Consider the following 26,061-nt stretch of genomic DNA (forward strand, 5'->3'; position numbering starts at 1 on the left):
CCTCACCTTGTAAAGACAAGGCAGTTGCAACAGCAACAGTGGGCTTGTAAGCGTTAAGTGAGGGAACACATGGTGTAAGAAGCACAATTCCAAATGTTCACTGAGCTCTGAGCAGCATCACTATGTGGTGCAGTTGCTACTCTTTCAGACAGTACTTGATGTGCGTTTCTGAAGGAGGAAATCCTTTCTTTAAGAAACTGAAAATATCTGCTATACTTCAAATCTAATCTATATAACAGAGTAAGAACAGTAACTAGGAAAATATTTTGTAATTCATTCTATCATGAACTACATGAAATTCAAAAAACCTTTAGGGGGTTGACAAATGCTCATATACATATAACCAGAATAATTTTAAATATGGATCACAAACATGTGGCATTATAAAGTGGCATTTAAAGTTTTTAATTAGTTATGTAAACTAGCATTTACCTTTGCTAATAAGGAATTGCACGGTGCATAAGTGACCAGCTCGTGCAGCCTTCATGAGTGGGGTTCTCCCACCTTCAGATTCGTGCTCCTAGAGAAGAAATAAAAGATGTATAAATGGGCAAAAATTGTACCATTGTTTCAGCTGCTGAAGTATCTTGTGATGGGACCAGAATTACCTATCTGAGCAGAAGATATCTCTCACAAGCAGCCTGTAATAAATGTAAACTGACTGGTGTCAATTTTCATGTTATCTTAAATACTAAATCACACTGTTAAAAAGGATTAGGACAACATCCATACTGGAATCACACCTTACAACCCCCTTTTTATTTTAGTGCTCAAAAGTGTAACATACATGAGCAGAGGAAGACCTTGCTTCCTCCTCAGAAAAGGTGGAAGATTTAACACAAATGTCACCCAATATCAGGAAGTTCCCAATAACCATGAACTGCAGAGCCACAGTTCAGAGAGCTGCCATGTGCTGCCAGACCTCAAAACTGCAATAATGCCTTGAGTGCGCACAACATTTATAAAACATACTGAAGAGGATCAGAAATAAATATGAGACAAATCACTGCAGCTCACAAGAAGTCTCTAAGAGGATTGTAGAATAAAGCAGAAAGCTGAGAAAAGGATGATACAAACCAACAAAAAGGGAATGAGCATCAGGAACAATTTTCTAATTTAAAAAGTCTGAATACTAGAAAGATGTGGTTGAATACAACTGTATTAGAGCAGCTACAGAACTAGACAATGTGCCTGCTATGTAGACATGATCAATACCACAAAGAATGCTGAGCAATGATATTAACCCTCCCAAAGAACAAGGGGAGAGAACATAATCTTCCTGGGAGTGTTTGTATGTGCTCTCTATACTCAATATTATCCTATTTAAATAACATTCAGTCTGATCAATAATAGGAATGTGTGGTTTTTGATCAGATATCTTGGAAGCCAAGCTCTAAATTCACTCTTTACTTTGTAATCCCATGTATACCTGATAGTGAAAGTTAACATTTATTACTGACAGTGGGTGTCATGGCTACCTACAAATACAGTCAGGCAAGAAGAAATTTGACAGAACAACTCAATTCCTTCCTTCACAGTTTCTGTATTCCTGAAAACTCTGCATATGTCCTTTGACATATGGCTTGCTCTAGTTGCAAGCTGCATGTTAAGTTAGTTTTCTGTTAGTACACTTGAAGAAGAAACTTCTTGACTGGATCTTCTGTTGGATACTGGCTCCCAATCCAAGCACATCCTTCACTCTAAAGAGATTCCATTGCCTCTCTCCTGCTCCTGCTCTGCTCCTCAGCCTTCACAAAAGCTCTGTGTTCCTGTCCACCACTGCTTTAACACATGGCTAAATCCCACATTAGAGCTTTGATTTCTTTGCTCACTCAGCAGTACAACACACTAGCACACACAGGCACAGCAAACCTTACAGACTTACTACTGAAGTCACTTTAAAAAAAATTTAATAGATACTCCTCACAGGGCAATGACTGCTTAGATGTCAATAAATACCTGCTTCTGGACTGTCTGCATGGCAGAAACATTTACAGGACATGTAAAGGTAATTATGTTAACATGTGGCCCTATGATTGTAAGAATTAATGGCATGCCCTTAAGTCCTGATGCTTACTCTGGTATTTGGCATAGTTTTTCCTTCCTCGGCCTCTGCCAAGAGATCCTAAAAAGCCAGATGCTGCTGTGTGCCTGAAGCACAGCAAACCCCTGGTTCCACCAGCACATCACTCTCAAAGCAGCTGTGGGTGCAAAGAATTCCTGACTACCACTCTGCTCTGAGCAGGACCTGGACACTGCTGCTGAACTATCTCACACCCGATTCGAAATCCATTACCGATGCAAAGATGGCAAAATGCAAAATTTATTTTAGGTCACCTTAGCTCTATTCAAGGTAGTGTAAAGCATCCTGTATTGCACTGAGATGTAGCAGATAATTGGCAGTTAGGAATAATTATTTGCAACATTCTGCCTTCCTAACAGACTTCACTGTTGGAAGTCTCCAACACGGACGCCAGGAGGCTTCCTCATTGAAATGCAATGCAGGGATTCTGCCCAGTTTAACCAACTGTCACTTCCTCAAGCAGGCAGAACTTGATCCTCAGCTACTACACACTTTCAATCCTTGCAGCACCATGCACACCATCAGTCCAGCCAAACCAAACCATTTGGGTGCCCACCTGCTGTAGATCTTCAAAACTTATGGCATTCTGATGGTATTTTTCACATTGGAAGATAGAAACGCATGTTTTATTTTAAGATTAAATTCCTTCTGACTTCAGCACTCTCTATAGCCCTAATAATGCTATCAAACAGCATCAACTCAAGCTTTAAGGGAAGACATCTAGGACAAGCCAAAATAAGAGGCTGAGACAGTGCTGTGCCTTTGTCTCCTCACATCCTGTCTTTTTACCTAGAATAAACATAAATTTCAGAGATTCCATCTATGGATATATATCTATATCTATCTCTTTTTCAGCTGCATTAGATAATCAAAATCAGGACAGAGAAAATGAAAGTTGTCCCAAAGTATCCTCATTACCTTTACAATGTGTTTTTTTCTTTTATTTATATGAAGTGCACACTGATGTTTACTTTGTATTATCTAAACCCAGTAAACTGTCTCCAAACACAATCCCCTTGCCTCTCTGCACTGTAGGGCTCACCACAGCACCCCCTCCTGTCACTGCTCCAGCCCTGAGGAATGTGGGAATTAGTACAATCAGGAAGAGGAAGAAAGGAGAACACCTCTGCCACATCTGGAAAGTCATTCTCTAAACTCATGGGTGATGTGCTCTCCTGCTAATTCTGTTGGGATAGAAAGAACACCCAGGGAGAATTTTCTGTGGCTTTGGGTAACAGATCGGAAGGGAGGGGAAAGTGAGAGTGTTACCCAAACCAGGCAGGAGTTTACATTGTCTGCACCTTTCCCACTGGGACTCAAGGAGGAGATAAGATTCCTGTCAGCAACAATTATTTCCTTTCTAGGCAAATCAATACTTCCAAGAGCAGAGCAGAGTCAGGAGCATCTTATGACAATGATTGGTATTTTTTTAGTTCTTCCTTTTGAGGTTTATGGTTTAGGCAATTCCAAGATCAGCTACATAAGGGCTTTCCCCACATACAATTCTTCTTGGTTCACAAATATTCATGGTTATATTAATCACTAGGATAGTTATTTGATTTTTTTCCTCCATGTCACATGCTATTTAAATGTTCAATAAGAAAATCTGTTTTCAAAGTAAAGCTCCAACTTTTCAGTTCTTTAACAAGTCTCCCTCATCCATGACAACAGTGAATATTTAACAGAAATCTAAATATTATTCTGAACAAAATGATTTAGAGAAAGCTTTTGTTGCAAAAAGTTACAGTCCCTACATTGCTGATTTTCAAGACTGAACTCATTCCAGCAGTCACCAACCTACCTGCCCAAATAACCTTCCTGAAAACTCAACTAGGCCTCTAGTTTAAAGTAAACATCTAAAAATGGAAGACCTTAGAGGAGACAGATTTAAGAGGGCTGCTATCAATGAGATAACCTGCTGCATTTGGGAAGGTTGGGATATTGTTTTTTAAAACCAGTTTTAGAAAACCCAGTAGGAGGGAAAATACAGAACAAGAACAAGCCCCATCTAGTCTGCACAGGGAGTCTCTAGATCTTTGAAGAGACTGATGCCTTAAAACCATGCTTGTCCTTAGCATGCATCCTGAGGCTGCAGCTTACAAGCATCAAAGGCCAACCTGACCTGATGCCTGCCTGGCTCTATGCCCTCCAAAATTGTCTTAAAGTCTTCCTGCTTGTCCTGCAGAAGGAGAAAGAAGAACTCATGGCTCTTGCTCTACAAACAAAGATTCCTGGTCATGAAGACCTGGAATATGAACTTAAATTGGATGAGATCCACCAGCTGAAAACTGGTTTGTTGGCATGAGGCAGGCAAGAACAATGGTAAGACCAAGAATGAAGCTCTCATGAGTTCAGACTCCTACCATGAGCCATTCAGATCCACAAAGAGAGCACAAAGGTCAGACACAGCATCTTTGTTACAGACAAGATGGATTTTCGTTCACTACTGGCAAAACAAAGAATTTCATTGTACTTTGCACCATCCAGAGAGTGCAACAGCCAAAAAGTGTTGACTACAAAAATAAGCTTCACATGTCCTACCATGCTTTATCTACACAAGACTAAGGGCCAAGTCTAAAAAAGCCAGAAATCCCTGATCTTCCCCTGATGGTTCAAAAACCAGTAGGGAAAAACATAACAGCACCTCGGATTCCTCACTGTAACAGCAACACAGCAACCCCCAGAGTTGTGAATTCAAATTCCAGAAGACTGGCTGCTTTTGTAGATGTTTAAATGGTGTCTCATACACAATACATAAACCCACAGTCTGTCACACACATCAAGGAAAGGGAGTTTTTAATTTGGGAGCCACATTAGTGTGAGGGATGCTATCACCTGAAGGCAAAACAATGATCCCTGCCCTGACAGAAACATGTCTGCAAAAGCATTGTGTCATAGGAGAAGAATTAAGAGGTAGTCTGGCATGCTGGGGTTTTTTTGCAATTAGAATTATGTGATGCCAGGTAGCCAGTTTTAGTCTTCTAAGCAAAGCAAGATGTGGAATCTTAACAAGTACTAAGGAGGTTTGGGGAGACCCTGACAGTGTAAAATGAGAAAAATTCAAGAATGAAGCTGTCCTCATGGGTTCTCTTCCATCTCTTCACTTCTGCATAAAAGCTCCCATAAATCTTGTAGGAGAAAGGTAAATTTCATCACTAGACCAACTCCTATGTAGCACAGCTGCAAGAGGATCCAGGTTAAATTGGGATAAAAAATCCCAATTTAAAACTCTTTTCTGTATTTCCCAGCTGAGAAAAGCTGAGATGATCTCACTGTTCAAAAAAGAACATCTCTCTTACGTTTGCAGCTACACTGAAACAGACAAAGGTGCAACCACCCTGTCAGGAGCAGAACTGCCTTCAAAAGGGACACCAGAATCTCCTTTAATCCAGGTGTGATTCTACATCAAGAGGGAACAGGCATTCAGAATGGTCCTTTTAGTTTACTGAAAGGTAAGCAGCTTAAAAGCAGGATATCACCTCTCATTAAATATCACCAATGCTCATTGTGAGATTTACAGTCCTTAACCTGGTTCCTGTGGGAACATTTATGTACCTCCCACATCTTACCTTACACAACCCTTGAGATGAAGGTAACTGCTGGGAAAGACATTAAGAAGAAATAGGAAAGAAAAACAATCTTCTAGGAAAAATTATCCTTTCACCTTTGATATTAGACAATCCTTGCCACACTGGTAAATAGATGTTTTACTGAAATGCCGGATATATTTTCCTGAAGTTACTAAACCATATTTCTGCTTTTAAAAAATGCTTTTATCAATTTATATTTCGGAGTTCCAATGTCCAAACCTTTACTCACATAGATCACAAAATCTAAACGAGCTGTTCTGTCCCCATAGAAGTTGTAAACAATAAAATTTACGTTTGATCCAGTGGTAGCAGCTCAAGCTGAGACCCTGGAAGTCCCTACTCCTGGAGGGGATGGGGGAACTAGAATGTAACTATGGCACAGATGGGATCACAGGCTGAAGGCTTCAGATGTGCCTCAGATTCAGTCATTCATACATTTGGCAAAAGCAAGTTGATTTCAAAATGCATACATTAACAAGAAAAGGTGCAGGCCTGCCAGCTAGTTTTGCTACAGATTTTGACAGGCTAACTCTGTAAGGACATGGAAAAGATCCCTTGAAGAAGGGCATCAGAAAAGCACACAAGAATTGTTAACATGCCAGACTTCATGAACAATTAGTCACAAGGAGAAAAATCCATAGAGGATTGAGCAGTTCTCCAGCAGACAGATGAGCACTCTAACACTGCTCATTTCTAGCACTACTTGTCACTGCAGAACTTGAAGGAAAAATCAACCACTAACAGAAGAAAGTTCATCCCAGCCATCATTTTTTAAATTCTCCTGATGTTTACAAAGCCACATTGCTTAGTGAATGTGACAGAGCTCTCAAGATCTCCACTGGTTCCTGAATGACATGTTTGATATCTAGGCCAGAGGATCAGTCCCTGAGAAGCATCAGTTCCTCTCTGCAGTGACCAGAACAGCACCTGTTTGTGCTGAGACGTGGTGGTAATGGTCACCCCCAATTCTGACAAAACTCTATGGGGACTAGAATCACTTTTCATAAAATAATCACAGAATGATCTGGGTTGAACAGAACTTTCCAAGACTACCCCATCCAATATCCCTGCTAAAATCCCATAACCCCCCCAAAAATATGATTTTCCTCCCTGATAAGAACAAATTAAGCAGAACATTACTGACATTACTGCAGAAGAATTAAACAAGCCCCCCAAAAAGAGTAAAGTCTCAAAGAATACTGTAAATTACTCCAAATTACAGCATTAGTATTAAATAAAACTCAAAAAAACTTCATTAGTGACTGAAATTTAAGTAACTTCATTAGCATGCTGATTTATCAGGTTCAATGAGAAATTTTCCTGGCTTTCTTAGTTTTTTAAAAGGAACAAAAATTTCAGAATATCCAAACAAAACCCCAACCCATCCCCCAAGCAAAATAAAACACAGAGCAGTGAGTACATGGGGCAAGGTGGGGGAAAGGAGAATACTCCTCCTAGGAAACCAAAGTAACATTTTTTCCAGCTTGAGCCTTGTTTGACATAAGGCTCCTAAACACCTTTGGAAGACTAAAGTATCAATTGTTTTTACTAATTAATAGTCAAATGTTATATCTCTGTAGCTGGTGAAGAGGCAGTTTTGGGTCTCCAAACAAATTAGTTTACATTACAGAAAATAAAAATGGGGAAAGCAATGTGCTAAACCCAAGAGTTAGAACAAAGAAAAGAGATCAGATTATGCTGGTCATTTAGAAGACATTGCTTTGTTTGGAGTTTTTATGTAGTAATTTGCACAAATTAAGAGACTAAAAGTGTTCGGAGACTGACACTGGTATAGAGAAGCAGGAGTTCCTACTGCTAAACCATTTAAAATTCATAGTAGATTACCCATAAGAACTTTTATTTTCTAGACCAAACAGAATATGCAGGCTCTAATAAAAGCTTTTCTCACGCCTCTGTACAGAGCCATATATCAATCTCTATACCTAAGCTCATCACTCTGTTCTCTAAGCACACATGCTTGTCCTTACAGTTTGAAACCAAAGCACTTTGCCCACAAATGCAGCAGAAGCCTTACCAGATCAGCACCAGCCTGAAGCAACACATCTGCCACATCTGTGTGTCCATTTTCACAGGCGTAGGTCAAAGCTGTATCTCCCGTCGCTGTAGTGGCATGAACATTGGCTCCTACAAACACAACATTTTTTTTATATTGGACATGTCCTTATCAAGTGTTTCACATCAGATAAACACAAAAATCTCTGACAGCAGCTATATCCTACTGACCAACAGCCTCCACAGTCCAAGAGCATTGCTCTCATGGCAAAAATTGCTCTCATAGCGAAAACACTCCAAGGAGAGGGGGTAAGCCAAGGCTTGGAAAAAGCATGACTGACAATCCAAGCAGTTAAACTTAGATGTTTGCTCATTCCTGCAGTCCCTCTACAGCAAGAAGGATTTCAGGTGTTACATCAAGTAAAAGGGAATCCAGACAGTTTTGCAGACTGTCCATTTAACTCAGAGCTGTATGCCAAGGGAGACCAGACAAAATGCACATCACTGAATTAGTATTAATACAACAAAGCCATACACTTCCACAAATCTCCCTTCTTTCCTGCTCTTGAAAATCACTTGCTTTAAAACCCTTTTTTTGAAATAATTTGTCTAGCTTCATAGACACCAGCTCTCTGAAAACTACACTTGACTCTTCATATGTAACACATTACTCTTAAAAAAAGAAATGCCAATGTGATTAGCCATTTTCTTATTTTTAAGGTGTGAGGTATAATTAGAGACTCCCTGATGCCAAAACAAGGCTCCTTAATCAACTTTCTACACTATCAGCAGTGAAGTGCAGGCAGTGAGCATTCCAAGGGAGCTGGTGACAGGTGTCACATGCTGGTGTCACTGCACCAAGTGGCACAGTTGTTACTGTCCCTCGATGAGCAGGGAGCTTCACTTTCTAAAATTACAAATCCAGCCAATTTTATGCTTATTCTTAGAGCATACAAATAAATCACCTTCCACAACAAGGAAGATATCCCAAATACAGCTCCTTTTTCTTTATTATTTTAAGCAGAATACTTTAGACTCTACCAAGTCTATAAACTGAAAGATGAACATTGAAGCATCATTTTACCCCAAACTCCAGCAAGATTTAATTTTTACTACTGTGTAATGTAGTAGTAAAGCTCATTCATCACAGAAATTCAGCACATTCCAGAATCTGTCTTGCACACTACTTCCCAGCACACCATTCCTAAAGAACTGGTTATTCAGGGAGACTGAATGCAGATAACCAGGCGTAGTCAAAGCTGGAGTAGCAAGCAAAACCAAGCATTATCTGCATTAAAATTCTGTCCTAGATGCAGATAGCTGGAAACAATGTTTCTAATGAATGGATGCTTCCTAGATATGGAACAGGATCACCTGCTCCAGGAGGCACTTTCCTCTGTTACCAGTATCAAGAGATACTGAGGTGCAACATATGCTTTTTCCTCCTTGCTAAATTATCTGAGGATATTGTTTCTTGTTACAACACTGTCACTATCAAAAGCCCAACGATGTTCCAAATCATACAAAACACATCAAGTCCATAGTATCTGTGGGCTTAATCACTTGCTCTGAACACATACCTGCTGCCAGCAAGTATTTCACCAGTTCAAGATGACCCTCTTGAGCAGCTTCCATCAAAGGTGTTGAGCAACCAAGCTCTATATCAGCTCCTGCCTTAATAAGGAAGTCAGCAACTTCAGAGAAGCCTCCACAGCAGGCCAGGGTCAGGGCTGTTTCCTGCGTTTCCTCTGTCTGTGCGTTAATATTTGCCCCTGGGAAACAAAGCAGCCATTACTGACACTGGCTGGGGAGGTGAATGCTCATCACCCCCACAGCAGTTTGGGTGTTTGAGCTCTGCTCTCTGGGTACAGCAGTATCAGAGCAATCTGCACAGGACACCTGCTGGCCATGGATCACACTGTGTCCTTTTGAGGCTCCATGGCCACGGGATCTCACCTTGTGCCAGCAGCAAGGCCACCATCTCTTCGTGGCCTTCCCGGGCAGCTTCCATCAGAGGTGTGTAACCTTCATCATTAACCTCCTCCAGGTTGGCTCCTCGCTCGATCAGAAGTGCTGCCAGCTCCACGTGCCCGCCACAAGCAGCCAGAGTGAGCGGGGACTCAAAGGAATCTGCGGGCATGTTCACCTGGGCACCGCTGTCCAACAGCAGCCGTGCCACCTCCACGTGCCCGTCCTGCAAGAAAGGGCAACCAGGAGTCACAACTGGAGTCACTTCATGCTGTAGTTGCAATCATTATCACACCAGGCCTGAAAATGATCCTACAAAGACAGGGCTTTTTTATTTATCATGGTTTAATGGTAATACTTGGACCTAACCAACATTTAGTTTTCCACCTACATCTAAGGAAAATAGAGCTAGATATATATGGTGGTATTTATATCTTTTGAGGAAAAAAAGAATTATGGCACAAGACTTAATTTGCAGCACAATCTTTGGGACACAACATACTAGAGATAGCAAACAAGCGTCATAAGTAATAAACTCCCTCCTAAACTAAACCTCAAAACAAGCGTAAGAAAAAAATATTTTCTTATTCTTTGTAGTAGTAGTTGATTCATGACTTCTACAAACAAAACCCAAAAAAGCCCCACTTGGCAACTTCTACATCCTGGGAAAGATACCTGCAAGAAAAACTGAAGTGGTAACAATAAGGCAGGTAACAGGAGGAGAGAAGACCTGGAAAAACTCTTAAAGGTGACTGAAAAATGCCCAGGTGAAGCCATAGAACAAGAAAATTAGGATTACCAGAGCAGTCTGAGCAAGCAAAGAACATAGGTGTATCTGCCAACTTCTCAAGAAAGTACCCTTAAACCTCTCCATTACTTGCAATGGACCAAGTATCTAAAATCCACGTTTGACCGAAGGTGTAGTTGGTAGAGAGCCACAACATCGGCGAAAGAGGAAAGCTTAAGCTGATCATGAAGCAGGTTGTAGGTAACCTGAGATGGGCAGCAATCAGGGGTGCACATTAAACACAGGCTGTTGTTCTCAGAGGTTGAGAAACCTAAAAGCCAACAGCCACCTCATTAGAGGCATTAACCCAAGTGTGGCACTGTCCTGACTAAAACAAACTCTGAGGCACTTACAAAAGAATTGGTGATCAGAGACCAGACACCTCAGCAACCTGTACCTACTGCATTCCTTAGATGGAAAGAGATGAAGATTGGGAACAGTCACAACAATTTGGTGGAACAGCTCCCTTGTGCAAGGGTGCAGCTGAATGATAACAAAAAACAAATCCCTTGTTATGGATGGGGTTGGGACTTCAAAGGCTCATCTTCCTTTCTGTTGCTTTCAAATGTCAATACACACTCTGTAATGTCAGAATACCTAGTCTGAAACACCAAAGAGCTGAAAATATGCAGGCAAACCTCACAACTCTCTCCCCCAAGTGAGCTGCTTCATATCTCCAAATTAAGCCAGCCCTTGGATTGTTTCACCAGGAAACCAAGAAAAAGCAAACAAAAAACCCCAACCTAAACAGAACAGTGGGGCTGATTAACCTTTAGTCTGCAGTTGTGGTGCAATCTCCTTTAGGTGACAGCATGCACCCACTGTCCTTCTGAATTCCTTACTGGCACCAGGCTCTCCTCCAGGGAAGGCTATTCAAGGATACAATTACCAGCTCACTATGGAAGACTTGGACACAGCTCCCCAGTTACACCCTGACCTTGGTCTCTTGCATCATCACCTCACAACTGCACTGAAAGAACACTTGATCCTCCAGCTCTCAGCAGACTGGAGGAACACTGCAGCCTATCTTCCAAGGAGTACAGGCTACTGGGAGAAAAATCTGTTTCCCTCTTTTTGCTGTGCTTCCTATGGAAACAAGGCCCCTGTTCTTTCTTCAAAGAAGTTCCCCAGCTTGAAGAAGAGAGAAAAGGTCATCCAAGGTCTGTACAGAAATGGTTACAGATATGCTTTGACACAATAGCACACTATTTATTAAGATGATGCTCTTGGATAGGGAAGTTTTCCCTCAATGGCTGCATTGAAATTAAGTGGACAGTTGCTAGAGAACTAAGGACTACATTATTTTTCAAAATAAAATGGTAGGTCAGAAGAAAAACCTCACAACCTCATTTACAGAAACCTAGAAGAGAGCAAATCATCTCTCCATGCAAAACACTTCCGGCAGTGATGAACAGACAATTGTAATGCATGAATCATCCAGCTCAGTGCACTTTTGGAAGGCTCATTCCACGACACACTGAGAGACCTTATTTATAAAAACAGAGGTGGAAAACACACTAAAAAAAAACCAAAACAAAACCCCAAACTAGTGACTTGTATTACATCACTGCACTGCAGATTAGTCACCAAAACTTCACATAGGGAGCATTTAAAACAACACATCATCCCCTCAAAAATTAAAGTATTTTTCCTTTATGAGCAGTTCGACTGAGAAGCTGGTGGGAGCTACAGTAAGCACTTTTTTTTACAGTAACAACACACAAATTCACTTGCAGCCCCCAAACAGCTTGTTATCCAAGGCTCACTCTATTTTATCACCTCTTGCATTCCTCTCTCCCTGAGGAGGGAACAGTACAAACAAAGGTATTTACCATGCAGGCCTCCATCAGCGCCGTGTGCATCTCATCTGTTTTGTGCTCTTGATCAGCTCCAGCTTCAAGCAAAAAACGAACCATATCTAAATGGCCTTCAAATGAAACAGATAAAATAAATAAGCATTGCACATCATCAACTTTTAGTAGTACAGACAATACACTTAATGAAATAATTCAGATTTTCACAGTTTGCTGTTAGAATCTTTACAAGTTACCACTGGCAAACATGGCTTTTTAAAGTACTCTTTAAAAAATACCAATGCAAACAAGCCAGCAGCCTTCAGAAAGCCTTTCCCAAAGATATCGCTCAGCTGTGAGATGGAGACAGACCTGTCTAATTCAAGTTTACACAAGAACCTTTCCTTGTGACTTCAAGCTACAAAACTGTGCTTATTCCCTATTGAACTGTACAGTGACAGATCATTTAAGAGTTCCAAGGCAGTATACAACTGGGGGGATTGTCTTTTAGGGATGGGTCCATGTAGGTCTGAACTTAACTTTAAGCTTCTTAATAATACTCACATATTTCTAAGAAGTAAGATACACACATATATTATCTGACATTATTTTTAAAAGCTTCTACTGAGCTTTACCAAAACTTGATTTAAACTCTATTACAGTTTCTGTCATTTTAGAAATTGTCCCTTCTAAGTTTTTAGCCTCTTGATGAGCATTCTTCTCTGTGGGAAAACTTAGTCTTACATAAACTGACAAGAAAACAATCAACTATCTTGTCAAAGATAATACAGGACATCTCTGTGATTCAAGGTTTTACATTCCATGACTCAATCAGGTTCTGGATCGAAAGAAACAAGAATGACTCTCCAACACATTCAGGGGTACTATTACTGGCATTTGCCTGTAAGTAACTACCACATGCTGTAGGAAATCCATGACAAATCCAGATGCAAGTCCTCAGATAGGTTATACATAGTATGTACCCTCAATCCTAACCACAGAGGCAAAGCCTAAAGATACTATGACAATAATCCACATCCTTCTTTTCTATTTGTAGAAAAACAATGGTTGGAAAGCAAACCATAGAAGCACAGTGGATTACCACTGCACTGTTACTTTACATAGAAGCTTTAAATAGCAAAAGAAATTATGTCAAAAGTCCCTAAAAGTTCATCACACTTAAGAATTCATAGCATTCTCCCAAATTACACTGAAAGAAAAGAATCCAGTAATAATGGAGGCATTGTCTCCCCATCAGAAATTACAGAAACACACATTCCAACTTTGCATTTTCTGAAGAACCAATAGAGATGTTTTCAGCATTCACAGACAGTTGGTGAGGGAACTGGCAATGAAATAGGGAATGTGGTAGTGGGTAGGAGGAGAGAATGGTGATGTGTCAAAGCACAAGTTTGGACACAGCCAGTTACAAGTTTTCATCTGCAACATGTCAAACATGTCCACCACATCTGGACACAAATACAGAATTAATACCATGACACCACAGCGGAAGATTTAGTGACACTGAGCTTAAAACCAAAATCCAGCTTTACAAAACTCTTAGGAAGACGTTCAAAAAAAAGTATTGCTGAAAGTTTTAGTCAGATAAATCCAAGCAAACAAATTTAAACAAAACTACAAAACAAGGGAAGAGACAATACCTTTATAGCATGCGAGTGTAAGTGCACTTTCTTTGAATTCGTTGGAGTGAGTGTTGATTCCTGCACCATATTCCAGCAATACTCTTGCAACCTCCACATGCCCTGCACTGGCTGCTTCCATCAGGGGGGTATGTCCATTCTCATTGTGGTCTTCTATGTTAGCACCAGCTTTCAGTAGCACCTTCACCACGTCCACAAAGCCCCCAGCACAGGCGTAGGTAAGAGCTGTGTTGCCTGCAGAGGAGAGGTTGCATGAGAGCCCTTTCCATCACCCACTCCTAACACAGGAAGGAGATCAGTGTTAACAGCTCCAACAAACCCAAGGACATCACCAGCAGCAGCTTTTCACCTCACAGCAATGTTTCTCCAGCCCATCATTCCAGGCTGGGTATAAAACCCCAAATAACTGTAACATGAAAGTTTTAATGCCAAGCCAGTATTACAAATTAGGATTTTTTCAGTTTGACTGTTATGTTTTCTACTTTAGCACACAAAATTAGATCAAATAAACATGAACAAAAAGATCAATGAGTAATTGATACTGTAGAGCTGGGGGGTGTTTTTTTGTTTTGTCTTTCTTTTTTTTTTTTTTTTGCCTAAGATTGTATCCTGTAATTCCCTGAAAATCTTCTACTGCTGGCTGAGAATAAATTTATAATTTAAAAACTCTGGTACTGTAAGTGACAGACACTCACATATGGCTCATGTTTTAAATGCTACAGTCAATTTTAAGGTAACTTAGCTTAAAATGGCTAAACAGAAAGATAAAAGAATATCTCATAGCTTGGACACGTAACTTGTGTGAAAATTTGAACAAAGTTTAAATTCTATCTTAATAAACAGAATCCAACTGCAGGTAATGTTGTCAGTGAGGTCAGTTAAGCTGTGGTCAAGAACCAGCAAAATAGAGAACATTCAATGCACTGAAAAATTTTAACTCCTCTTTAGTAAAAAGTAACAGACAAATAACTGGAGTTGATGAGATGCATCCCATGGTCATCTTACTGGGTAATTTTGGACTATACCAATGAGAAAAGATAAACTTCATACATTTTTCTTTTTCTCTAACACCAGAGTGGTTTTTACAGGAACAGTGCTTTCCATTAGAATTTATATTAAAACCCATATTTAATAACGGCCAGTTAAGACTCCAAACACATTCACTGCAGATCTGGTCTATTCCTAACAGTTCCTGTCATGTTTTCTTGTGAATGAAAGTGTTAGACAAAAACACAGATGTTCAGAAGAGCTGTGTGCCTTATGTGCCAGCCTTACTAACTGTGCTGCTCCCCAGTTACCTGTGGAGGACTGTGCATTGACATCTGCACAATGGACAAGAAGGAGTTTAACAATATCCACGTAGCCTCCACTGGCAGCTGCCATCAAGGGAGTGATGTCCCCTTTATTCCCTCGATCTTCAACGTTGGCGTGCATGGCTAGAAGCACCTGAGGGAAAAATTCACTACAGTGAGTAGATTGTAACATCAACCTTTTGGTTTTAATTCTATGGGATTTGTGAGACTGGCTCCCCAGCCAGCTGCCACAGTCCCTCACAGCCCAGTGCCACCCCCAGGACCATGCACAGTTACTGCCTGCACTGGGCTCTGCTGCAGAAAATTCTGAGTTTCTGCATTTGTTCATATCTAAGTTCCAGTGAAATATGGACATTTTCACAAGTCACAGGGCAATGTACTGACCAGAATGACAGCACAGAAAATGTCACCTGCAATAATGACCAGGGAACCCACAGGTCAAGCTCATGGGTGAGAAGTTCTCTCCCTGTCCTGTGTTTTGGCACCAGAATGTGAAGTTGGGCATTTCTGAGAACTATCACCTAAACATTTCAAAGCAGCTGCTCTTAGATACAGAAGCAATATAGCTCAAAATTAACAGAAATTAATGCACTTTTGATACAAATGTGATATAGAAAAAGGATTGTGTGACTGAGACATCAGCTTTTAGAAGGCAACCAGTTGTAGTATTTGGGTTTATTGCTATTTTAGATACTCTTGCTCGGCAGAACAGCTGGACTGCATCTAGAATAACGCCAGAAAAGTAGATACATCACTAAACACAGGATTCATTCCTCAGACAAGTCCATTCAACCTAAAGGCATCTGTGACTGCATTTTCCATCAAAGAAACCCAAACAATAACTAGAAACCCACAATAAGCTGCGTGCACTGATATTCTGTTGAAATAATAAAAAATTATAATAACCACAATAGCTAAAATGTTTACCTATCAAAGAAGCCCCTCAGACAATGCTTCACAAATGTTTAGTTCTAACTGTACTTGTTACTTACTTGTGCCAATTCATAATATCCTGCTGAGCAGGCCAAGCAAAGAAGACTCTCCCCTTCTTCAGTATGTTCATTTACGCTCCGTCCCTCATCCAGCAGCTTCCGGACAGCATTTACATCCCCATCGGAGCACGCCTCTGCCAAACTGCGACTGCAAAACAGGAACCACACAGTCAGCTTAAAACACACCTGCAACAGCTGGGCAGCTTTCCTAGGCAAGGAGGAAGCCTTTCAGTAAAGACTCTGGACTTCAGTGCTAAGCTTTACTTGAAAATACACCTTTATATGTATATATATTTTTAAAGTTTATCTATATACATACACGATATTGCCACAGGTGAAATGGAGATAGACACTTCCCATCAGTTGCTAACTGGTAATATGCTCTCATACAGACCAGATGCAGAGAGGAGTGCTCAAAACTGGTTTTTGTGGTGTTTGCAAGACAGGAGCAAACCTCTCTGATGCTATTCCCACTTCAGCGAATGCCAGAGACACAGAGGCTGTGACCATGACAAACTGCTGACTGCAGGTGCCAAGGCAAATTCCTATTGCAGACAAAGCCAAAAAGTCAGCAGTCAAGTATCACAGAGACCACTAATATGAATACTCCAACCAGAAAAACTTCTGTAATTAAGAGAGCAATCACCTACTCACATACAGCTAAGAGCTTGAACTTTCTTGAATAAGAACTCAGCTCTCTGGTACACCAGAGCATCATGTTAGAAAGTAACATTTTTTTGTACTTTCCTCTTATCCAGTGAAGTGAATAACCTGATGGGATAGTAATTACACCTTCAGATGCAATCTGCTTCTGCTAGCAGCAGAATAGCTCCATTACTAACTATAAAATTACCTGAATTTGAAATAAAATCCCATTCCATAGCTGGGGAACTGGGGGTGGTCAGTATGTACAAATAACTGCATTTGAAATAAAATCCCATTCCATAGCTGGGGAACTGGGAGTGGCCAGTATGTAAAATAAACCGAATTTAAAATAAAATTCCTTATCTGGGGAACCAGGGCTGGTCATTACATAAAATTAATTGATTTTGAAATAAAATCCCATAGTTGGAGAACCAGGGGTGGTCAGTATGTACAAATAACTGCATTTGAAATAAAATCCCATTCCATAGCTGGGGAACTGGGGGGGGTCAGTACATAAAATTAATTGATTTTGAATTAAAATCCTATTCTGTAGCTGGGGAACTAGGAGTAGTCAGTACGTACAATTAACTGAATTTGAAATAAAAACCCATTCCATAGCTGGGGAACGGGGGGTGGTCAGTGCATACACAGAACTGAATTTGAAATAAAATCCCATAGTTGGAGAACCAGGGGTGGTCAGTATGTACAACTAACTGGATTTGAAATAAAATTCCTTATTTGGTGAACTGGGGGGGGTCAGTACATAAAATTAATTGATTTTGAAATAAAATCCCATAGTTGGAGAACCAGGGGTGGTCAGTATATACAATTAACTGAATTTGAAATAAATTCCCATTCCATAGCCGGAGAACCAGGGGTGGTCAGTATGTACAATTAACTGAATTTGAAAAAAAAATCCCATCCCGTAGTTGGGGAACTGGAGGTGGTCAGTATGTACAATTAACTGAATTTGAAACAAAATCCCACTCCATAGTTGGGGAATGGGGGGTGGTCAGTACGTACATAGAACTGGATTTGAAATAAAATCCCATAGCTGGGGAACCAGGGGTGGTCAGTACATACAATTAAGTGAATTTGAAATAAAATTCTATTCCATAGTTGGGGAACTGGAGTTGGTCAGTATGCACAATGAACTGAATTTGAAATAAAATCCTATTCCATAGATGGGGAACCAGGAATGGTCAGTACATACAACTAACTGGATTTGAAATAAAATCCCATTCCATAGTTAAGGAACTAGGGGTGGTCAGTACGTACAACTAACTGGATTTGAAATAAAATCCCATACTAGGGGAACCAGGGTGGTCAGTACATACAATTAACTTGATTTGAAATAAAATTCCTTATTTGGTGAACCAGGGGTGGTCAGTACGTAAAATTAAGTGAATTTGAAATAAAATCCCATAATTGGAGAACCAGGGGTGGTCAGTATGTACAATTAAGTGGATTTGAAATAAAACCCCATAGCTGGTGAACCAGGGGCGGTCGGTATGTACAATGAACTGGATTTAACTGGAGAAGCAGGGTGCCCAGCACGTACTTGTCCACCTGTCCGTTGTTGTGGTTGTTCTCGGCCCTCATGCGCGTCAGCGCGGCGGCCGCCTCGTCCAGCGCGCAGCTGACAGACGACGTCAGTCTCCGGAGAACCTCGGGATCTGCGAAGGCTTTGCCATCGGCAGTGGACAATTTACCAATTCCTTCAGTGCACGTTCGTTCATCAGTCGGGTTAGTATGAAAGTCACACAAAAGAAATGCAAAGACACTATTTTAGAGTTCAGCCACATGCACTATTAGTTAAAAATCATTTGCAAACATGCCAGATAATTAGCTACTTAAAACTAAACTACCTACTAACATTTGCCCAAGACCTGAATATTTAATTAACTATAATATAGCAGTAAAAACCCTCTATTTGTCAATTGGCAGCTTTGTTACTTGTCCCGATGTCTCAACTCATACCTTTGAAGAACTTAAAAGAAGCTCAAAAACCATCATATTGGGGTATTAAGGATAAATCCAGGCATTGAAGCCCAAAACCAGAAGTTTGAGCAACAGATGTGATTTAAATATTTCTGAATGTGAAGAATTTTTCAACTTAAAACACTTATTATCCCTTTCCCACCCAAAGCAAAGCAGACTGAGTTCTAATATATATTATTTTTAAAAGTAGGAAAAATTTAAATGTTTATTAGTTTAAATTTCACCAATTTACCACTCTAAACTGCCCTGCTCTAGCTACAGGAACAAAAGTTAGGAAATGAAATCTCAAATATTTTAAGAATACTTGAAATCAATGCCTCTCCTTCAAAGACACAGCAGAAATGCTTAGATTCAAGGAACTTTCTTAACAGTTTCTTTTTTTATAACAGTTTCTTTGCTCAAGTTTTACTTCACACAGGTTTTACTCCTCATAGTTGAGCACAGCCTATTTAACATGTGGAAACAAACACTGCAGGGTGGGCAGGGCTTGTATCTTCAGGTACAAATGCACAAACAGCACAAACATCTCCTGGCCACCCACAAAAAATCCCCAAACATAAATCAATCCATTTCATGTGCTACAAAAAACAAATGGTTACTGGTTTATAGATCAGCCAGGTTCACCAGTCATGAATCAGTAACTTCAATTCCTTAGCTGTTAAAAAGGGTCAAATTAGATAGAAACCTCTGGATATAAGCACCTTATCCCTCAGAAGATTTGCTATTTGGTACGTGCATCTCTCTGCAGGCTTGATTTACACCACAATATAAATGTTTGAATTCCCACAACCCAGCTTGGAATTATTACAGAATAAATCGTGTTTTAAGTTTGAACATTGTCTTCAGACAACGTATTTCCACAGTTTGAGAACATCCAATTTGCTTCTCGATAACGTCAGAATCAATACTTACCAAATCTCTCCACCCTAAATCTCTTTATGCCAGCACACACCAGGTACGCTGTGACCTTACCCTGCACAGCTGGTGCAGTGCTCCAAGTGCTGGCTGGCAGCACTGGAACGTGATGCTGGACATGACGGAGAATCCCTCTCCTGCCATTGAGACAGACAGACAGACAGACACCTCCCCCAGGGTGCAGCTGATGGAAATGAACATTGGAGGTTCAATGAGCTGCTTTAGAGACTTGTGCGCTTCCTCCCTGGCTCCAACATCCCACATCTGGATCCCTTCAGCATTATCAAGGAGCTACAAAAACCAATTCATAACTGATTGCCCACTCTGCAATGAAATCAGAAATCCAACTGTCTGGGTCAGAAGCCTGGCTAGTCCAGAGCAACCAGAGCATAAAAATGAGGGGCCATGGACTCTTGGAGGCCACTGGCCACATGACCCCTTCCACCTCCAAACTGTTGAGGCCACCACCCCCATGGCCATGGCTGTTAAATATAGCAAAGTTAATAAACAAGCCTCAAATGCCACAGCTCATGCCTTATGTATTCATGTAAAATGGATATGCTGGTGGTGTGAAAGGGTTGGAAGTCCTGTCATCTCTGCAGGTGGGACAGTGGGGGACAGTCACTGCAAAACTGGGTCAGGACATCAATTTCGTTCCAAATACACCAAGAAAGTGATAGTTTTTCCACAGCTCTGCTTCCCCAGTGGCTCACAAAGTAACTGCTGAGATGTTTGCACGAGCTATTTCTGGTGGCAGTGCTGGCTTACGCTGCATTGCAGTGTACATAAAGCACTGCTGAAGGAAAGACAAAGAATTAAGTCTTCACAACTCAGCACTGAGGCCTCATCTGGGACTGCTGCAACCAGAGCTGAACACCGTGGTAAACAACATGGAAAAGTACTCGAGAGAAATCCACAGGACCCCTGAGCAAAGGCTAAAAATGCACAGATTTAGCTTACAAGGAGCAACACAACTGCAGCTTCCCTCCACTTAAAGAAGCTCTAATTGAAGGAGCTGTTAACAGCTCTACTGTTGACAAAAGAAGTGGAAAATACAAAGTCCAGCCAAAAGAAACCAACCCAAAGAACTACCAAAACACCACCATGAAAACCCCACACAACCCAAAAGCCCACATGACCTGGCTATCTGCAACTACACTGGATATCTCCATTGTTTCAGCCCACCAAGGCAGTAGAATGACAGGTTGCCTGGACAAGCAGGACCTACACTTGATATCTTCTCTGTTTTAAAAATTTGCTGTGGCATTCATACCTGGGATTTCTGAAGGCAGAAATCACACTAAAATTTCACAGAATTCACAGAATCACTGGGTTGGAAGAGACCTTAAAGATCATAGAGTCCAATCCATGCTACAACTCCTCATCTAAACCATGGTACTGAGTGCCATATCCAGTCTTTTTTTAAACACCTCCAGATCTTCTGTGCCAGGTCAACACAGACAAACTTGACCCACTGCAGCTCTCCTATTCCCAAGTATCTGTTTTCATGGATTTTACTTGGTGGTCTCCTGGAGGACTCAGCAACCACAGGTCCCTGGCTCTTCCTTCTGGACAGTCAGAGCACACTTACAGCTCACTCTTGTTTCAGACTTTGTTCCAAAAAATGAGCTATAACCACATCAAGGCCTTTCAGAGGGTAAGTGGAAGATGCCTTTTATCGACCTCACCAGCTAGAACTCAATCCAGGTACCATCCCCAGCTCTTATTTTCATATTTTTATATTGCACAGGCTAAAATTAATCAACAGCCACAGAAGACATCAGAGCTGAAATTTGTTTGGCTGGCTGGAGTCAAAGGGAGACAGATTACAAGAATTACCACTGCAGACACACATTCATTCACCCCCTTTTGCACATTATACTCAATAATTTACTATATAATAACAATCTGAAGTTTTTATTTTGTTATGATTTAGGATGACTATGCTAGAATCTCAATGCTGTAATGCTCATGTGTCTTTTAATCTCTAATTTCCTTCATTTTGTGCCCAAACCACTTGTTCTTGTGTCACTCTCATACACACAGGGGACTCCAGCAGTCTGATTTATGTGCAAGATCTTGGCCAAAATTCTTCTTGCTTCCTCCCATCCAACAAATACTGAAAGCATTCTCAGGACCATTCTACACACTCTTGCACAAGAGTGACCACAATTTCTTACATTATTACAGTCTCTCTAATATCTTACTGATCTGACACTATCTGAACTGGACCCAAGGTGTGACATTCTGTACTTCCTGGATTACACACATGCCTCTATAGAGGCCATCCTTTCCATCTCTTCATGGACTGATCACTGTTGCAGGTTTAAGTCTGAAAAGAGAATGTGGGACCCATTGTTTTTTGCTGAGAACAGTCCACAGTCATTAATTGTATGGAGAGGGTGACGCTTCTAATGCAAGGTTACAGCTGAACACTAAAATGATGAAGAGTATGGTCTTAAGCAAGCCAAAAGGAAATGCCTTCATCCAACATAAGCTGCCATGAAAAGACCAAAAAGGTGAACACAAAAATAGCTTGGACAGAATCACTGTAAAGCCTGTGCCATCTAACAGCCTAAGAAGAGAGGCCCTAAAAGTCACTATTTAGGATATTCCTGAACCATAGACAACTGGAAGAACAGAGAGTGGAGAGACTTTCACCTGTACTGTGATGTTCCTGCTTTACCCTCTGCAGGGAAAAGCCTGCACATCTTCAGATGAGAAGTGCCAGACACATCTTCACATCTTCTGTGGTGGGCAGCTCTATCTGAGCACCTGCTGCTGGAGCCATGTGCCAGCTGTTCACAAACCCCACAGGAACAAGCCAGCAGCACTACCCAACAATGGAAAAGGTCAATGACTGAACTCTGGGCCAGATAATGCCAGATGTTCCACACCTTAATGCCATATGACTGAACTATTTAAATTAGCCTGGAGTTGATTACAGAGGTGTATTAGAACAAGGAACTCACCTTTCAAGGGAAAAGTTTGCTCATCAGATACACACCTACGCTCCTATAACCAACACTCCCATTTCCTTGTTGACTTTCAGACTCATCAGGGTATTCCCACCTTGTAACTACCAAGATCAGAGTTTTAAGGAAACCTGAAATGAGCTGGTAACTTCTCAGTGTGATCTGAATTTAATTAGTCAGAGATACAGATATTGCCTCAAAAAGAAAAAAAAAGGAAACACCATCAGGTTTGTGCCTTTAAAAAACACAGTTAAGTCCCTCATAGGACACAGCTGGTGTCAACATATACTTTGAACATCGAAGGAGACTGCTCCAAAAACATCAACATATCCAAGAGATAATGTCCAATAATCCTCGCAAAGCCCTGCAGATTCAGTGGTGATTGTGTGCTTGCCCTGTCAGTTCCAGCACACTGCATGCTCTAACACACACTGGAGGACATTTACTTGTAGCATGTCCAATTTCTGCCCTCATGTTCATCCCAAAGTCTAACTCAGCTTCAGTTCATACAGAATCAGCTGGGAGTCCTTAAGGGCTTATCCACTCCAAAGACAGGTTGTGATGGAAACGTGGACAGCTTTAAAAGGCCCAAAGAAGTACAAAATGAGAATCATGGCCCAGAAATGTGTCTCTTTTTACCAGTATGCCAGGAATCTGCTCTACCCAGCCTGGTGTACAAGCAGTAAGTACCTCAAACAAGGTGAAGAGGGTTCCCGGAAGGAGAGGGGGGAACTTTGTTTTAGGTTCTTTACTGGAATCTCCATTCAGAGGAACTGAGAAGTTCTAGACTGTCCAAAGCCTCATGCCAACAAGCAGTGACCCCTCCAGAACAGTCTCAACTCCAGCTCATCACCCAGCTACCACAAGACAAGAAAGCAACAAGCAGAACTGAACACAGGCTGTTCTCTAAGGTCTCAGGTGGCAAAGTGGCAAAGTTACACATTGCCGGTGTGAGTAACAAAAATGTGCACTTGGCTCCTCTCTGATGATATCTAAACATCTTCCCAAACACAAATTTCATATTAGATCAGTTTCAGAGCCAGTAAACCAAAGAAAAGCATCCCCCACATTGCTTGTAAAGAGCAATCCAAAGCCAAGCAAACCCAAAGGAAGTCATTTGCAAGTTTCACTGCATTAAGATACCTAATTTGCAGCATCAGAATGAGGGACATAAATATATTTACAATTTTTTGAATATATTTTAAATATTTACATGTAGCTTATTGTATGCTGATTGGTCAGGTTAAGTCCTCAAGGCAAAAGCCACATATTGAGTAGTGCTCTTCAGGTAAACAAAATTAGAAAATACCAATAATTTATTCTAGTGCACTGATCTTCTAAAATTCATATGCTTTTAAAAACTTTCATATGAAGTGTTGTTAAAAAAAACTAATCCACACTAAGCTAAAGAACACTGGAATTACAAGAAAAGTCTACTTGTAGTATAAGGAAAATGTGAGAGTACAGACTGAGCAATGCCATTTGGGATTTTTGGCTATTTTTTTTGAAGAAAAGCATTATCCAGAATGCTTCTCCATTTTTCAGAAGGTCATTTCAACACTACTGCTCCCAGTTTGATATGGTAGGGATTATTTTAGCTCTGTTTTCTAAAACACTACAAAAACTACATTGAGGCTTTCAGTGATTCCAAGCCAAGCACACGCCTTTGGAATCACTACCACTGAAAATCACAGTTATGGTCTGATTTCAGCTCAGCTCCAGAGCAATGAAAACTCACTGTACCTCCACCAGCCCTGGTGTATCTGCACTTCACTCAAGAAAATATCCTTTCATATACAGGTGATAGAAATTTTCACTACAAAACTATTTTCTCATCTTACCAAGTGCACAGCACAAACAGAACTCACTGGCTGCAATTTTTATTTCTCTTCTTCTCAATTAGTATTTGGACATGCTAAATAAAATTCATTTAGCATGAAATTAAGAACTACAGCTTAAGGTTTTTTTTTTTAATTTTATTAATTAGCATTTTACAATATTTCATGTGTCACCATCACAGTTACCCATAGACTTAAGAGCAGCTGAGTTCTCAATTGCTACAAATCATATTCCTGACAGCAAACTGTGATGCTTAAAAATGACATTTTCAGTGCAATCTGAAAAATCATGTTAATATCATCTGCTAAGCATTTTCTGGCAAAAGCAGAAATTTATTATCCTGGACTGTAATTCATGGTCCTTATCTCAAAATATCCCTTCTTCACAAATGCACCATCTTAAACACAATAGGAAATCATCCACAATATTCACAAGTGAAAGGGAATGCCTGAAAAAACAAACCTGAAAGGCCATTCCAACATACCCACAGCTTGGGAGAAAACTTCCCCTAATTCCAGCTCCCATTTTTCACTTACTTGACACTACAAACTCTTAATATTACACTTGCATTTCCATCTCTTTCAATGCATTTGTGGGAACAGGAGCCAGCAATCTCCACCACATTCTCTCCTCTTTCCAGCATGGCAGCTGTAGCAGCAAGATTTTCCTTTCCAAAATCAAAAGCCAGGAAGTGCTTCTCCAGCTACAGTTAGTTCTTACTGTTATTTCAGTAACATTTTGATGGCAAGGGTTCCTTTTTTGAGATCATCTCCTTTTTACATTAGTGTGCTTAAATATCTCACACTCTGAAAGCTAATTTTAGATTCCACACAAATACAAATCCTTGATTAACTAGTCAATATTCATTAACATTTCTTTTGAGAAATTAGATTCATTAAGTATCAATTTATAAATTTAGATTTCAATTTGGTCTCACGTCACTTCAATAAGGGTTACCTAATCAGGGAATTCACTACCTCAGCCACCAATTTCCATTTTTAGTTAAGCTTGGAAACCCAGTAAGCAAATTCAGCAATGAAAAACAGCTTTTTATAGACTTACAGATGTTTCTAGAAAAATCCCAATCTTCCCAAATAGTCTGAAATTTCATTTAATTTCTCTCCACCAACTCCATTCAACCCATTCCTTTGTTTTCAGAATGCAAGGCAGAATACAGGTATTTAACAGATAAGGAATACCAGACATATTTTAGTTTAGAACACTGAAATAAAAGATTGGTTTAAACATTTTAGCAGAGATTTGTTAACATATGAGAGGTTAAATAGGACAGAATAATACCAGAAAAATTATCCACATAACTATCTCCTCGAAATTCCTCATCTTATTTAAAATCCTGACCATGCCAGACTTTGCTACAGCAGAACTCTCAATTTTTCTGTCAGTTTGACTTTTCCAAGCTTTCATTAGGCATCCATTTTCTCCCAGGTATGAACACTAAGTTGCCTTTTCTAAAGCTAAAATAACA

The 26,061-nt window shown here is 40.4% G+C and overlaps 1 protein-coding gene across 1 annotated transcript in view; it reads right to left on the reverse strand.

The window, feature by feature from the left end:
* The window catches only part of ANKHD1 (ankyrin repeat and KH domain containing 1), an 85,110-nt gene that overhangs the window by 46,565 nt on the left and 12,484 nt on the right, over nt 1–26,061 (reverse strand). The window contains 9 exon segments of the mRNA XM_031060591.1: nt 433–520; nt 7,709–7,818; nt 9,267–9,458; nt 9,643–9,880; nt 12,274–12,368; nt 13,896–14,129; nt 15,194–15,341; nt 16,201–16,348; nt 18,407–18,563. Coding sequence (XP_030916451.1) covers nt 433–520; nt 7,709–7,818; nt 9,267–9,458; nt 9,643–9,880; nt 12,274–12,368; nt 13,896–14,129; nt 15,194–15,341; nt 16,201–16,348; nt 18,407–18,447 — 1,294 coding nt within the window. The 5' untranslated portion in view covers nt 18,448–18,563.

Source organism: Geospiza fortis, unplaced genomic scaffold (genome assembly GCF_000277835.1).
Source record: "Geospiza fortis unplaced genomic scaffold, GeoFor_1.0 scaffold413, whole genome shotgun sequence".
In the NCBI taxonomy this organism is placed as follows: Eukaryota; Metazoa; Chordata; class Aves; order Passeriformes; family Thraupidae; genus Geospiza; species Geospiza fortis.